At 34.1% G+C, this 16,585-nt stretch overlaps 1 protein-coding gene across 2 annotated transcripts; it reads right to left on the reverse strand.

Moving 5' to 3' along the window:
• Positions 1–1,597: 1,597 nt before the first annotated feature.
• On the reverse strand, positions 1,598–14,472 carry LOC114312577 (uncharacterized). 2 transcript variants are annotated; one of them, XM_082871409.1, is made up of 15 exons: positions 13,906–14,472; positions 13,455–13,586; positions 13,258–13,369; positions 12,995–13,138; positions 12,613–12,717; positions 12,065–12,186; positions 11,944–12,021; positions 11,741–11,842; positions 11,544–11,657; positions 11,381–11,437; positions 11,216–11,282; positions 10,754–10,807; positions 10,555–10,629; positions 10,251–10,286; positions 1,598–2,178 (listed from the first exon to the last, which is right to left on the reverse strand). In XM_082871409.1, the coding sequence occupies exons 2-15, from the start codon at positions 13,472–13,474 to the stop codon at positions 2,065–2,067; spliced, it is 1,200 nt and encodes a 399-aa protein (XP_082727535.1). In that variant the 5' UTR covers positions 13,475–13,586; positions 13,906–14,472; the 3' UTR covers positions 1,598–2,064. The 2 variants fall into 2 exon arrangements, 1 of the variants encoding a protein (XP_082727535.1); XR_014331018.1 differs by lacking the exons at positions 1,598–2,178; positions 10,251–10,286; positions 10,555–10,629; ... (8 more) ...; positions 13,455–13,586; positions 13,906–14,472 and having other exon boundaries at positions 11,580–11,657; positions 12,613–12,750.
• Between the last annotated feature and the right edge of the window lie 2,113 nt (positions 14,473–16,585).

Raw genomic sequence — 16,585 nt, forward strand, 5'->3', positions numbered from 1 at the left:
GAAAAAAAAGTAAGTAATTGTTCAAAACTGAAACTACTTTAAGAAAAATAAAAAATAAAAACAAAAATGAAATTGTTTGAATAGAAAATGATTTATTTATTTATTAATTAATTTTTAAAAATAAACTTTAAAAGAAAATAAAGAAAACTATATAAAAATTAAAAAAAAGTATAGAAACTAAACATAAAATATAATACAAAAAATAAATAAATTATAGGATTTTCAAGAAGTGGGACTCAAAAATAAATTTTGTAAAGTCTTGTCTATTCATATACTTTTTGTGTATGTTTTTTGTATTTATAATCTTGAGAATGACATTGAAATAATTTACACTTCGTGTATCAGGTCCATCCAATAACTTTAGCAAGTACAGATGTAATAAATTTCACAACACAAAACACAAACAATTGTGAGATAAAATATCTAAAAAAATGAAAGTAACATTCAATGATGATATAGAAGCACACCTGACATTTTAATTAAAGATATAACCAAATAAATCGCCATAGAATAGAAAGACAACTTTAATTTTTCATCACAACAATTACATAACTCAATATATAATTTTAATATCTCTCACTCTTCCACACATTCGATTCTCTATCAATATTAGAATGAATGCATGAACAAAAAAAAAAAAGGCAAACATTTGAGAAGATAAAGAGATGTGATTTGAGACTTTTCAATATCTGAATTCTATTAATTAATAGTTATTAGGTTTCAATAGTTGGACTTATAATATTTTTTAGTCATTAAAGCCAAGTTGTTTGATTCATCTATATTCACTTGATAATTTGAAAGTGGACACAATGTCAAGCCTATACACAAATACTTAGCACATTTATTATTAATGAAATGCACAATGTAATTTTTTAATTTTTTTTTTCACAATTGCAACTTATTATTTTTAATAAGAATTTATATTTGTTTTAAATTTTTTTAATATACAAATTATTTTTTACAGTGTAATTTTTTTTTCTTTTTTTTTTCGCAACTGTAACTTATTATTTTTTAATAACAATTTATATTTGTTTTAGATTTTTTTTAATATAGAAATTATTATTTTTTTAAGATTTTAATGAAATGTACAGTGTAATATTTTTTCTTTTTTTCCACAATTGCAACCTGTTATTTTTTAATAAAAATTTATATTTGTTTTAGATATATTTTTAATATACAAACTATTTTTTACTATAATTTTTTTTCGCAATTACAACCTGTTATTTTTTTAATAAGAATTTATATTTGTTTTAAATATTTTTTTAATATACAAATTATCATTTTTAGATTTTTTTATAAAAATAATTTAACAATCCCATAATTAACTATAGTATATGAGAGAAGTTGAAAATGGTGTGACAATAGATATGGAAGAAGTCAGAAAGGCTTATGGGTTGAGACAAGTCAATAAATGTTAAGATTTTTTTTTTAAATTAAAAAATTAAAATTTAGATATTGGAGCTCCACAAGATTTGTGAATTAGAAACCCCTTTTACTTATATAATTGGTGTTTGGCAAGTTAGATTGTAGCCAATTTTTGACTAAAATCTACAAAAGACAAAATAAGCTAAAAATTAAAATAGCCAATAAAATAAACTGTCACATCAAATTCATAATCATTTCACTTTTTTTCTTACAAATATCACATCCAACTATAAAAAAATCTTTCTTTCTTTCTAAACATAAAAATTTTAGCCAATTAAAATAACTAAAAACTAAAATAACCTACTAAAATAGCAACTTTCTAAACCCCTTCAATTTATATAGATTTCACAACTAAAAATTCAATCCCGTTCAAAAAAAATTAAAATAAAAATTCAACTAAATTCAAAAACAATTTTACTTCAAACTATTCGGAACTAAATCATAAATCGAAAAAGGTGTGCCTCCCCTCTGCAATAAATAGATGGAAGTTGTCTTGGCTCTTTGTGTTACACCTGTGACCCTACAATCAGGGAATTCTGTTTTTGATTACTACCTTAAAAATGGTAAGCATTGGTATTTATCGCTATGATTATAGTAAGTACAGAAACTGTTAGGGTGGTGATTGTATGACATTGTCCCCTAGCGAGCCGTAGAATTTGGAGGATCGATTCCCATTGACGTGTAATAAGCTTTTTCTGCATTTGCCACTCGATTTTGGAACATTGTCCACTCTCTTTTACACCGCTCCCTCACCTGGCAATAACAAACACTTCTTTTTTTATTTTTATCTTTTTATGAACAAATTACTGAGATCATCATAAGCTGCAAACTACATCTGAGACTAAGACAAACTTGTATAAGAAAAATCATGCAAATAGAAACACGGAAACACGACTATTATGACTGAATGTACGTGCCACTGAGAGAGTCACTACAAGAAAAAGTAGAATTGGCGACTAAAAATAGAATTTTCGTCGCTGAAAGTAGCAGAGTTGGCGACTAAAATGGAATTAACAGCCAAAAGCACTTTTGGCGACTAAAACAGTTTAGTAGCCAAATGTATAGTTATTGGCGACTAAAAATCAGTTTAGTCGCCGATTATATCGGTTTTAGCGACTAAAACAATTTTAGTAACCAAAAGTGAAGGTTTTTGGCGACTAAAAAAATTTAGTAGCCAAAAGTATAGGTTTTGGCGACTAAAAAATAGTTTGGTCGCCGATTATACGTGTTTTACCGACAAAAAAAAATTTGTAGCCAAAAGTGAAGCTTTTTGGCTACTAAAAAAAATTTAGTAGCTAAAAATCTACAATTGGCGACCAAAATTTAGTTTAGTCGCCAAAAGTGGTTATTTTTAGCCGGGAATTAATTTTTTTAGCGATTAAAAAATAATTAATAGCCAAAACTATAGAATTGGCGACTTTTTTAGTCGCCAAAAGTGATCTCTTTTTTTTTTAATAAATAATTTATTTTTTACATAAATTATATTGAATAAAAATAATTATATTTATATATATAGTTGTATATTAATACGGGTCAATATACTATATAAATAATATATGTTGCATATATATTCATGTCGTGTTGTAGTGGCATAGAGGAGAGAGTGTAGAGGAGAGAGTGTGTTGCTAAAGGTTTAGATTGTGGGAGGTTGGTGGTTCGAATCTCCGAAAAAGTAGAAAAGTAAGTTTCTTTTTTTTCACGGAACAACCTTTGGCGACTAAAATTATTGGTCGCCAAGAGTGTTTCTTTTGGCGACTAAACGGTTTGGTCGGCGATTCATTGACTCTTGGCGACTAAAAGATTAGTCGCTAAATGTATAATTTTAAAAAGTGTAATTGACTATTGGCGACCAAACAAAACTTTGGTCGCAAAAGACCTATTTTTTGCCGACTAAAAAAGTTTTAGTCGCCAATACCTCCAGCGACCATGTATTCGCGACAAAACCGGCGACTAAAAATTTAGTCAAGGAGATTGAAAAGTCGACTTTTGGCGACTAAAAATGGACTTTTGGCGACTAAAAATGGACTTTTGGCAACTAAAAATGTAGTCGCCAAAGGTGCTTCTTCTTGTAGTGAGTATTAAAGTACTTGTGCACTTAAAAATGAACAATATAATGATAAAATTAAAAAAATGGCAAGAAATTGTTGGAACAAAGGGTCTTGAATTCTTCAAATGGTGGTCTTCGGGTCTTCAAAATTTGACAATGACTGTGTCTATATAGAACAGAAAATTAGTGCTTTAAGTCGTGCTACTAAATCGCTTTTCTAAAGACAATATTTGTACCCACCAAAAGGTGTGCAGGGGGTTACAACAAATTTGCCTCCAAGATACAATGAAGCCTGATCTAAAGATCTAGTCTATCGGCGTCTGCACCGGCGACAATAGATCAGAACACTCTTGATATAATCAAGAAACCAAAACACTGATAATCAAATCTGCAGAACTTGATTATCAATAAGAAAAGCAGAAATTTGCTTAAGAAACTCTTGATCGAAAATCCAAAATCAAGAGGGAGAGAGAGAGAGAATTGCAGGAATGCTTTTCAAGATTTTGGATGGAATGAAATGGCTGATTTCGTAGCCGATTTATAGGCCTTAATGGATTTGATCGAATGGTCATGTCCCTTGATCGCATCCGATCAGATCTGACTATTGGATCGACGATCTATGGTGCAGATTATTCTAACACCGAATAGATGCCTTGACTAATCACACCTGATCATGATCGAGTGTCATCTCATCCGTACGATCGCGCACATCTCCAATCAACAACTATGATCAACCCGCTCCAGATCGAACACATAACCGTTTGATTGCTTGGTTAACTCATTGCCAACGGATGACAAGTCACTGCCACGTGGAGCTGACTGTATTCCATGTTACCCATGCCATGCTGGATCCACGTTATCGCTCCAACCTATCCGGTGCAAATAGGAAAGTGCCCTCATGGCGCCTTGCGCCGATGCGTCCGTGCTAAGTGCAAAGTGCACCATCAAACACCACACAGCCCACTGCCCACGCTACGCGTGCGCGCACGTGTGCTTATACGGATGGTGCGAAGCACCATCCTTGCGGTGTGGGTGCATGCACGCTAGCTTTCATCCCATAACTCTATATTCAAAAATTCCATGTAGCACTTTATTAAGTGCTCCACGTTTTGCTCTCTTTCCAATGTGGAACAAAGTCCCCAAGCTTAATTAATGTTTTCCAAAGAAAAACAAGGAAGGTTTTGAAAACACCCAAAAATTAAACTATAAATTTTAAAAACCATTTTGAAAATTTCTTAACATTCCCCCACCATTTTCAAAATACCAGATAATGACTCTTGGTTCACTTGACAGCCTTATGCATAAGTGAAGATATCTTACGATTTGAATCATTCACTTAGTGAAGACATCTCAAAGTTAGTCAAGATGGCATAGTAGACTTGTCTTTGAACTAGTGATCTTACCTCAAGTATTCAAACAAACCGATACGTGGATTAGCCTTGTGTCTATATCCTATTCATGAGCGCTCTAGAGTTAAGCCCTTAGACTCATAGGAAGCGGCACCACCTTCTATACTCACATAGGTAAGCTTACTGAGTGTACCTCTGTAATTTATAGTACCCTAACAACCCAGTTGTAAGCTTATTAAGAGTTTGCTAACTCATCCTCTTCTTTTTGCATTACATGTACCAAGCATTTCAACCTTAGGATGAAAATAAAATAAAACTAAGTGCTTGCAATCACGACATATGGTGTACTTGGGCTCATTGAACTCAAGACTTGACATTTCTTCAAGCGTTGAGTCGAGTTTCCACCAGGAGTGATTATGTTAAGTGGGATTGAGACCCATCCCTTTGATATTTTCCACACTAAATCCCTTACAAGTCCTTTTGTTAAGGGGTCAGCCAAATTTTCACTTGATTTTATATAAATAATAGTAATCACACCTTCTGTGATTAACTGCCTAACACAACTATGTCTCAGTCCTATATGCCTGGACTTTCCATTATAGACATGGCTATAGGCCCGTGATAGAATTGCTTCACTATCACAATGCAAAGATATTGGTGGCATATGTTTTGGCCATATCTTAATCTCTAACAAGAGATTCCTTAGCCACTCTACCTCTTTGCTACAAGAAGCCAATACGACAAACTCTGACGTCATGGTTGAGTCTGTTATGTATGTTTGCTTCTTAGAACCCCAAGAGATAGCTCCTCCTCTAAGAGTAAAAATCCAACCACTCGTGGACAAGTGATCTTCACGGTTAGTTATCCAACTAGCATCCGTGAATCCTTCCAGCACTGCTGGATAGTCATTATAGACTATTCGATAGTCTATTGTTTTCCTCAAGTACCTAAGTACTTGGTTAACAGCATGTCAATGCACACTATTGGGATTACTAGTGTATTTACTAAGTTTTCCCACTGCAAAAGCAATTTCTGGTCTAATGCAAATCATAGCATACATCAAGCTATTACTCTTGAGTATTCTAGCTGATCAACAACTTTTCTAGTATTAGGATACAATTTCAAATTTGAATCAAAAGATGTAGACATAAGTGTACAATTATATTGATTAAATTTCTTAAGAATTTTCTCAACATAGTGCGACTGGATTAAAATCAAATTATTGTCCTCTCGTTTGATCTTAATATCCAAAATTACATCAGCTAAGCCCATGTCTTTCATACTAAAGCTAGACAACAAGAAACTTTTAGTACTTTCAATGACATCATTGTCAGTACCAAAAATAAGCATGTCATCTACATACAAACATATGATTACACTTCTATTTCCAGTAAACTTACTGTACACACATTTATCAGATTCATTTATCCTAAAGCCATTTGACACTATTACTTTGTCAAATTTCTCATGCCACTGTTTTGGAGCTTATTTCAGTCCATATAGTGACTTTACGAGTTTACACACTTTGTGCTCTTAACCCTGTACAACAAATCCTTCCGGTTGTTGCATGTAGATTTCATCATCTAACTCTCCATTTAAGAAAGCAGTCTTAACATCCATTTGATGGATTTCAAGCTTATAGATTGAGGCTAAGGCAATCAACACTCGAATGGTGGTGATTTTAGCCACTGGAGCATATGTATCAAAATAATCGATACCCTCCTTTTGAGTAAAACCCTTAGCAACTAATCTTGCTTTGAACTTGTCAATTGTGCCATCAACTTTCATTTTCCTTTTGAAAATCCATTTACAACCAATGGGTTTGGATCCAAGTGGCAAATCAGCAAGTATCCAGGTATTGTTACCCATGATAGAATCCATTTCATCGTTTATTGCTTCTTTCCAAAATGCAATATCTTTAGACTTCATAGCTTCTTCAAAGGTTAATGGATCTGAATCCATATTCAAAGAAATCATTGTTTGCTTATAATAAGCTTTTCTAGTTCCTTCTACAAGGTAAATAGTGAAATTAGGGCCAAATGACTTCTCAGTCCTAGCCCTCTTACTCCTCCTTAGTTCAATAAGCTCATTAGGTTCATTGGGCTCAATAGGTTCATGTCGTTCACTTTCCTCTGTAGACATCAAAGGAGTTGATTCATTTTCTTGATTAGAATCCAACCTTGGAATGGTTGTGAAACGATTCTCATAAAATACCGCATCACGTGATTCAATGATGGTTTTTGTTTCCATTGAACCATTGGGCTCTACTACCAAAAACCTATATGCTTTGCTATGTATAGCATAGCCAAAGAATATGCATTCAATTCATTTTTCACCTAATTTCTTCTTTTTACGTTTAGGCACTCTGACTATTGCTCTACAACCCCATGTTTTCAAATAACCAAGATTAGGTTTCTTGTTTTTCCAAAGTTCATAAGGAGTAATATTTCTTCCCTTGAGAGAAATTCTATTAAGTATGTGACAGGTAGTGAGTAAGGCTTCACCCAAAAAACCAGAACTTAAAATGGAGTAAGAAAGCATAGCATTAATCATATCTGTTAATGTCCTATTCTTTTTTTCAGCTATTCCATTTTGTTATGGTGTGTAGGGTGCAGACTTCTCATGAATAATACCAACATTTTCACAATATTCTGAAAAATGGTATTCACCACTCTATCAGACCTAAGTCTCTTTATTTTGATATTACTCTGATTTTCTACTTCTGTCTTAAAAATCTTAAATTTGTCAAGCACCTCATCTTTTGAATGCAAAAGATAGTTATGACAGTACTTAGAAAAATCATCAATAAATGTTACAAAATATTTCTTACCACCTCTAGTGGGGGTACTATGCATGTCACATACATCACTACGCACAAGTTCAAGCAGAGGCGTGGTTTTATCTATTTTAGGAAATGGAATGGGAGTAATTTTAAATTGTACACAAAATTTGCATTTTCCAAACATATAAATATTATACTTAGGAATTAAATCTAAATTAATCATATCATGCATTTTCCTAGTATTAACATGACCTAAACGAGCATGCCATAAAGAAAGAGAATCAACAATATAAGCAGAAATAGATGTATTATTAAGAATGTTACGTTTGAACATTCCTTAATACATGTAACCCTTTCCAACAAAAATCCTACTCTTAGACAAGACAAATTTGTCCGACTCAAATACTAACTTGAAACCATGTTTATTAAGCAGGCTTCTAGATACAAGGTTTTTCCTGACATCAAGTACATGATAAACATCATTAAGACTTAGGACTTTTCCAGATGTAAACTCTAGATCCACCGTCCCTCTGCCGTTGATAGCAGTAGTTGAAGAATTGCCCATGTAGAGAACTGTTCCATCACTCACTTGTTCATAAGTAGTGAAACAGCTCTTATCGTTACAGACGTGCCTTGTTGCTCCTGAGTCAATCCACCAGTCACCAGCATTTTCAAGCATGTTCACCTTCAGATACAACAACCACAAACTTATTCTTGGCATTTGATGCTTTTGGCTTCTTCTTGTATGACTGGCATTCATTTCTGAAGTGCCATGGCTTGCCACAATGCCAGTAAGTGCCTTTCGGCTTCTTAGCATTTTTCTCAAATTGGGGTTCATGCTTACACTTCTTTTTGTTGAACCTCTTACCATCATCCACCATGTGGATCTTGGACGTCTAAGCCAATTGGTTATCTTTACTTTCAAGTAACCTTGACTCTTCCTCAACTCGGAGGTGTTGAACCAATTCTTCTAAAATAAGATCTTCCTTTTTGTGTTTCAGAGTTTTCTTAAAATCTATCTAAGAAGATGGTAGTTTCTCTATTATAGATGAAACTACAATAGATTCATCCATGTTCATATTCTTTTGTCGAAATTGACTTAGAATATGTTGGATCTCATGGAATTGTTCCATAATGGGTTTTGTATCAATCATTGCAAAACGCATAAAATTACTAACAAGAAATTTCTTATTGGCGGCATCCTCAGTGAGATACTTTGACTGTAATAAGTCTCAGAGTTGCTTTGTCATTTCCAGATGTTAATACACATTGAATAGAGAGTCTGACAGTGCATTCATAATGTGTCCTCGGGCAAATGTAGTCGTCATTCTCCCATTTGGTTCTGGTACGGGTTTGCTCCACAGTCTCATCTTCTTATTTTATCGGATAGAGGGTAGTTAGCACATAGACCACTTTGAGAGTGGTGAGCAAAAAATGCATCTTCTTTTGCTACCGTCGGAAATTTCCTCTATCAAAATGGTCAAGCTTCATGAAATCTTGAGTCATTTTCTGAATAGACATCGCCATATCCAAATATTGTCTTTAGATTGTTGGAACAAAGGGTCTTGAATTCTTCAAATGGTGGTCTTCAGGTCTGCAAAATTTGGCAATGACCTTGTCTATATAGAACAGAAAATTAGTGCTTCAAGTCACGTTACTAAGTCGCTTTCTTAAAGACAATATTTGTACCCACCAAAAGTTGTGCAGGAGGTTACAACAAATTTGTCTCCAGTATACAATGAAACCTGATCTAAAGATCTAGTCTATCGGCGTCTGCACTGACGACAATAGATTAGAACACTCTTGATATAATCAAGAAACCAAGACACTGATAATCAAATCTGCAGAACTTGATTATCAATAAGAAAAACAGAAATTTGCTTAAGAAACTCTTGATCGAAAATTCAAAATCAAGAGGAAGAGGGAGAGAGAATTGCAGGAATGCTTTTCAGGATTTTGGATGGAATGAAATGGCTGATTTCGTAGCCTATTTATAGGCCTTAATGGATCTAATCGAATGGTCATGTCCCTTGATCGCATCCGATCAGATCTGACTATTGGATCGGCGATCTATGGTGCAGATCATTCTGACACTGAATAGATGCCTTGACTAATCACACCTGACCACGATCGGGTGCTATCTCATCCATACGATCGTGCGCATCTCCAATCAACGGTTATGATTAACCCGCTCCAGATCGAACACACAACCGTTTGATCGTTTGGTTGACTCATCGCCAAAGGATGACACGTTATTGCCACATGGAGCTGACTGTATTCCACGTCATCGTTCCAACCTGTCCGATGCAAATAGGAAAGCGCCCTCATGGCGCCAATGCTAAGTGCACCATCAAAAGCCACACAGCCCATGCCACGCACGTGTGGTGCAAAGCATCATCCTTGCGGTGTGGGTGCATGCACACTAGCTTTCATCTCATAATTCCATATTCAAAAAATGTTCCATGTAGCACTTGATTAAGTGCTCCATGTTTTGCTCTCTTTTCATTGTGGGACAAAGTCTCCAAGCTTAATTAATGCTTTCCAAAAAAAACAAGGAAGGTTTTGAAAACACTCAAAAATTAAAATATAAATTTTAAAAACCATTTTGAAAATTCCCAACAGAAATTATGTTGACAGCATTTCATACCGCTTGCCAAGGCGCCTTCCCCTTCTCTGCTTCGCCCTACCAAACAAGAAAAAGGTAATTCAGTATTATGTTCATCACATCTATTCTATTTATATAAAATGTGGTATTCATTTGGTGCGAACATTTTCTCAAGCTTCATCAAACTTTTTCTTGTTTTCCAAGAATACCCATAAATTTGCAAACTGCTCACACATTGTTTCAGAAGTATAATTCTGTTAATTTAAAACTCCACATCAAGTAAAACAACTGCTAAAACAGTTTTCAAATTCAACCATCTTCTTCATTCAGTGCCCCAAGTGCTTACCTGGTTCCCAAGTGAAGGAACAGTTTGATGAACTATCCACTGAGCATCTATAACTCCAATTTTCGCATGAGCAGGCTAGTTTGAAGAGGAAAGAGAGACGTACTCGTTAATGCCTTGTATGTTATTTGTTTCAAAACCAACAAACAGGTGAATATTAAAGAAGATAAAATTCAAATAAGTAAAAACGATGGCTACTGACCTCTACACATTTTTGCAGGGCAAAGTCCAGACCCCATCCGTGGACCAAGTCATTCTACAACACCCAAGATAAGGTATTTTTTATACAGAGTGAAGAGCGGGGAGGAATCATATGAGGACTTGGGTGGAGTTTGACCCTCGTTTTTTTTACAGCTTTTCTATTGGCATTTTTCTGTCTTTAGTGATTTTTTTTTTTTTTTATTCAAAAAAATTTCACTTTTAAGTTCTATTAGATTAGACGGGCCTTAAAAAAATAGAAAAAGTCCAATAAAGACAACAAACAAACAAAAAAAAATCTTAAAAAATCGAGTTTTTTTTACTTTTGGTTTTTAGTGAACTTTCTTATGGATTTTTAAATTTTTGAATCTTTCTAGACTAGGTGAACTTGAAGTAAAAAAAAAAAAAAAAAAAGAGAAGACACAAATCTTAATAAAAAAAAATATATATGATAACTGCTCCGAACCTGAATCAAATGCCACACGCAGCGCCATGCATCTCTAGAAAACACAGGAGCCATGATCTCAACAAATCTACAAAATAAAAGGAAGTGGAAAGAATTATTAGACCCTGTTAGAAGATCCTGCTGGAATAGAAGTGATTAATTAATGATAATAATAACTATTCATACGCTGCACAAGGAGGCGAATTTGAGTTAGCGCACCAGCTTGGTTTCTCCTCTGGTTCACTGGTTAGAAAATGTTGGGGGTGGGGGTGTTGGAATTAAGTCATTTCATCAAATAATTTATCCGAAGGCAAATAAGGTTTGCAGTGAATAATACTCCCATCATTACTTGTGAGCTTCGCGATCACCTCTTCTCTTTGTCATCTGCCATGTTAACCCCCAGTCAGGCTCCAAACCGGGCTGGGAAATTTCCAACCCATGCTTCCGCACAAGCTTTATGTATCTGGGTCAGCCAAATAAAAGAGGAATTTTGAGTGAAATTATTCAAAACTTTCATTAACACAACATTTTGCATTTAACACTTACTCTTCGGCGTTGAAATGCTCAACCCCAAGATCTTCATCCCAGATAAATATGTAATCATATGGCGCCACAATATCAGGATACAGAAATCGTTTGGCATACCACCTTCAAGATTTAAAGTATTTAATGTATAGGCATTAAAGGAGTAGATCAACTATCTGCATCATCGGAACTACCAGCAATGAGATGAAGTACTTATTTCATACCATTTTGTCTGCTTTAGAGCACTGACATGAATAGCTCGTTTTGACCACTCAAACTCATATGGTAAAGTTTTCGGAGAACTGTAGCAAAACGTGGCCATTAGTGTGCATGTGCACAAAGCACACAAACACAAACACAGAGAGAGAGAGAGAGAGAGAGACCTTTTTGACTGCTGCATCAATATTATGTCTCTGATCATAACCAACTGTAAAGGTTACAAGATACTTCTGTTTGATAGTTAGGTCCTGCAAATGCCCACTTTATCAAACACCAAGTATCACATCCAACTAACTATTTAACATCAGACGGTCAATGTTTCTTTATAAATGCTATCAATCCATAATCTTCTTTGTGAGCAATAATTTCCCATTAGTAAGAAAATCTAGAAGATAACTGTCATCATTCTCATCTCATCCCAAGCCAACATAACACATTTACCACATTAGAATACTTCCATTTTCACCCCCCTAATCTTACTGATTATTTTTAGCATCTATGTTGTAAACCAGAAGACGCAAGCGCTACAAAAACTGTTCCAAACAATTCCACCTTACAATTTAAGCTCTGTTGTGAAATTTTCCAGTCCTAAATAAAAATACTTGTATCACATCAAACAACAAGAGAACCATCATGCACACGAAAATAAAAAAGTTGCGACAGAAAACAGATACCTCACTGGGTAAGCCCCACAATCTGCGGAGATAGAAGTCTGACTCAGCTGCAACAATGGCTGGGGGTAATATTTCTGCACCTCGTGGATTAGATGGGACCCAAATCTGCATTAGAATCATGAGCCCGCTGGAATGTCAAAGACGGATATAACTGTTGATCTCTCCAAGATATTAATGTAAGATCATCATTTCTAAGTCTTTCTCCATTAAATGGTTTGTTTGGTAAAAGATAAAGAAGGAAATAATTTTTGAACTTTCAAATCCAAACTCTTTTTTGCAGATAAACAATCAAATTTGAAATATTTTGTTCCAGTAAATTCTTAACTTTGTACAAATAATTTGCACCTTTCATCTCATATTAAGAACAAGGAAACAGATATACCTTTGACGTATTGTTCAATTTTTTAGCTTCAGTTGAGGTGTTTTTGTTGCCCTTCGAAGCAGACAAAGCATTCAAAAATGTTGAATTTTTGTCCTCATTATAGGAAAGATTAATTGAAGGAAGAAGGCTGGAAGGGACATTCAACTGCCAAATTTGGATGCAAAAAGAAAATATTCATCATGTAATCTGAATAAAACAAATAAAATTAACAAGAAGCAAAGTGGAATTATAGACAGAGACAGGAAAGAGAATACTTTGTGCACCTTCGCTAATGGAAGTGTTGGAAATGATGCTCCTATCAGGAAGCCAAAAACAACTCCAATAAAAGTCGTTACAATAAGCCTCACAGACTCATTTGGCTTTGTAACAATTGCACTGCAGACAACAATATAGTTGCTATTACAAATAACATCAATAAATTGAGCTCAATACAGCAATAAAATCAACCGAAGTCACAAACCTGCGTCCAAGGATCCCCATTTTATTCTATATCCATAAAAAAAGAAGCTCGAAGGTTTTGCATTGCTCGGCAAATTTTGGAAGGCCAATCCTTCAGAAAAGAAGAAAGATCCGTGTGGCAGGAAGATAAGACCTGAGAACAGGATACATTGTTAACAGGGAAAGTGTTAGATGAAAAAAATAAATAAATTATTGGAACCATATGTAAATTTCATGTAAATATACAATAAAGAATGTCTCTAATGAAATACCCAATAAAAAAATTAATACTATAGCAGTTTTATAATGAAATATCAACCACAAAATGTAGCAAAAATGAAAAAATCTTTCGGAGTGAATCATGCTAGTTTACGTCACAACCCAAAGTTGCTCCCAATTTTGATTGTGTCATAAAGCTAATATCATCAAGTACATTGCAGGATTCTGCATGGAGACAAGATGATGAAACCTACCCTAAGACTTCACATAAAAAGAATTCAGTCACCGGGAATTAGCCCAATATTTTCCAAAATTCCGAATCCCTCAAATTCCCTTCTCTCCTCTTCTTAATTCGTCTTAAAAACAAGATCGAAAGTGTAAAAGTCAAAAGCACAAAGTAATTCCTTAATCAACTCCTATACTCAAACCCAGAAAGTGGCAACCCTTTAAAACTCAATAGATTAATATATTTGGTTCCACACCCAACACACCACAAGTGACTCCGTAGTCAAGCAAGCAACAACCCATGTGCTCCATTTGATTATTGCGCTTCTCTAGCACATACAGAGCACAGAACTAAGCACATTCAATTCAATTCCTCAACTAGGTAGACCCAAAAACAAGCCACCGTGAATACTTTTTGACCCTTCACAGATATACATCCAAATCCCCAGTATTATAATAGATAATACAAACTGTATAACTTAGATTCAAAGCTATTCCACATAGCTTGCAAAAACGTTTATCTAAACATGAAGGTAGAGCATTACTAATATTTTCAATAGCATTCGTTGTAATACATGTAAGCTAATGCAGATTACAGATACCCATTTTACTCAAACATATACATATATATGGAGAGAGAGAGAGAGAGAGAGAGCCTGAAAAGCTGGGAATCACAATAAAGCTACTTTAATGTGGGTTGAATCTGGTGCTCCTACCCTTCAGAAGCTTCGTGATCAACTTTTTCTGATTGTATTTTATGTATAAGTGCAAAAGAGAATATTATAAACTGAAGAAGAGAGAATTTTTCGAGAAGAGAATGCTTTTTTTCAAAATTTTCAAAATGAGAACTTTAAACCCTGTGATGGGTTTTGTCTTTATTTCAAAAACCCCTTAATTGGCTTTGATGTGCTCTCATTGAGTTCATTGGCTACAGTTCAAGGATCAATAATAGTCCTAATGAGTAACTACTTCACCAACTTTGGTGTTTAGTTCAGTGGCAACTACTCAGATTTTCCCACTCAACGTTTGGGTTTAGATTAAATTTATTTTGGGGAACTTACTGATAAGTCCCATGTAACAAGTTCAAAACCCAATTAATCCCAAAATAAAATACTTACACCAATTAGTCCAACACATTTTTAATTGTTACCAAAAAATCCTTTTTTTTTTTTTAATTTATAGACACTGTTCACATCTTACTACCGTCGGACTTCCGTTTAACGGTCGCCGGAGACTCACCGTAATGTCTAGAATATTGCCGGGAAAAAAAAAATTAAAAAACATGTTATGAAACTGTAAAATTTTACAGTTCTAAAGAATGTTATAAAACTGCAAAATTTTACAGTTTTAAACCATGATTCATTCCAGCACCAAAAAAAAAATTTGAAACTGCAAAATTTTACAGTTTTCACCGCCTGTAACTAAAACTCGAAAACTGCTTGTTCAGAATTCGAAAATTTTCTCCATTAGAACAGAAAAACAGAAGTGTATAGCAGAGAGAAAAAAAAAAAAAAAAAAGAGATCGAAGGGGAAAGATGGATGTCTAACCAAATCTGTGTAGATCTACTCAGATCTGATGTAGATCTGAGTAGATCTATATCAGATCTAAGTAGATCCATTCATCTTCTTCATCGGAAAATATATCATCTTCTTCGTCGGAGTTGATTTCAATGCTTGGTGGTTATCAATGAACCCCGATCAATGGAGAAAGATATTATCACCGGTGGTTCTCTTCCATGACAAACACGGTGACAGAAAAATGTAGAAAAAAAACGAGAGAGGAAGGGAAGCAAAAAGCAGAGAGAGAGGGGAAAGGACTTTTGGGTGTAGTGAAAAAGTTATGGGATTAAATGGAGATCACATGTTTCCCATAGGACCTATGGGTAATTTCCCCATTTATTTTTCAGTATCCAGAGTATGCGGTTCGATGGAATTAAACCAGCTCTTCAACATCCAGAACATATGTGATGAGACTTTAGTTTCAACCTTGTTGTAGGATCAATGTTGGAGACAATGCTCCTTAACAAACATGTAAAATAACCTATCTGCATATTTCATATATTCAAACGAAAAATAAATAAATAATGAATAACAACTTCATTATTAAAATGAAAAAGAATCTTTTTAATTAAAATTGAAACAAGAAAAACCATGAAGGGACCAATACATGGGTTATACTTTCCTACTGAATATTGGGCTTTTACCATATTAGTGAGTATTGCTGATGCATCATTTGAATTATAAAAACCACTACCTTATAATCAAACTTCATACATTTTAAAATTTTTAAATCAAACTTAAACAATTTATTACTTGACAAACTTTATACATTCTAAAATTTATTAAATTTTTAAATCAAACTTAAACAATTTATTACTTGACAAGTCGACTCAATTATATGCACCATAAGAAACCAAAATACTCGAGATTAACTCATCATCGGCTAAATTAAAACTCCTTCAAGATCTACTCAAAAAGCAAACAAGCAAACTTAATAACATATTTTGAAAATTTCTTAAAATTTTAAACTAAATTTGAACAACTTATTATTTGACTCAACTCATTCACAGCCCTTCATTTGAATGAATTCAGAAAAGTGGTCAAATAACTTTACAGATATCACAAATATGCCGTTTTGAATCAATCTAAAAATGATCCAGAACAACAGCCACTCAAGTTCTTAGTATCATATTTCTCCTGTAAATTGCA

This window comes from Camellia sinensis, chromosome 5 (genome assembly GCF_055761805.1).
Source record: "Camellia sinensis isolate YWXY chromosome 5, ASM5576180v1, whole genome shotgun sequence".
Taxonomy (NCBI): Eukaryota; Viridiplantae; Streptophyta; class Magnoliopsida; order Ericales; family Theaceae; genus Camellia; species Camellia sinensis.

What these genes read in the sequence shown, in the direction of transcription:
- LOC114312577 (XM_082871409.1), bottom strand. Translation starts at nt 13,474, where the DNA reads ATGGGGATCCTTGGACGCAG. An exon ending in AATTGAACAATACGTCAAAG is followed by an intron (nt 12,718 to 12,994) that starts GTATATCTGTTT and finishes ATTCTAATGCAG; the next exon opens with ATTTGGGTCCCATCTAATCC. An exon ending in AATTCGCCTCCTTGTGCAGC is followed by an intron (nt 11,283 to 11,380) that starts GTATGAATAGTT and finishes TTTATTTTGTAG; the next exon opens with ATTTGTTGAGATCATGGCTC.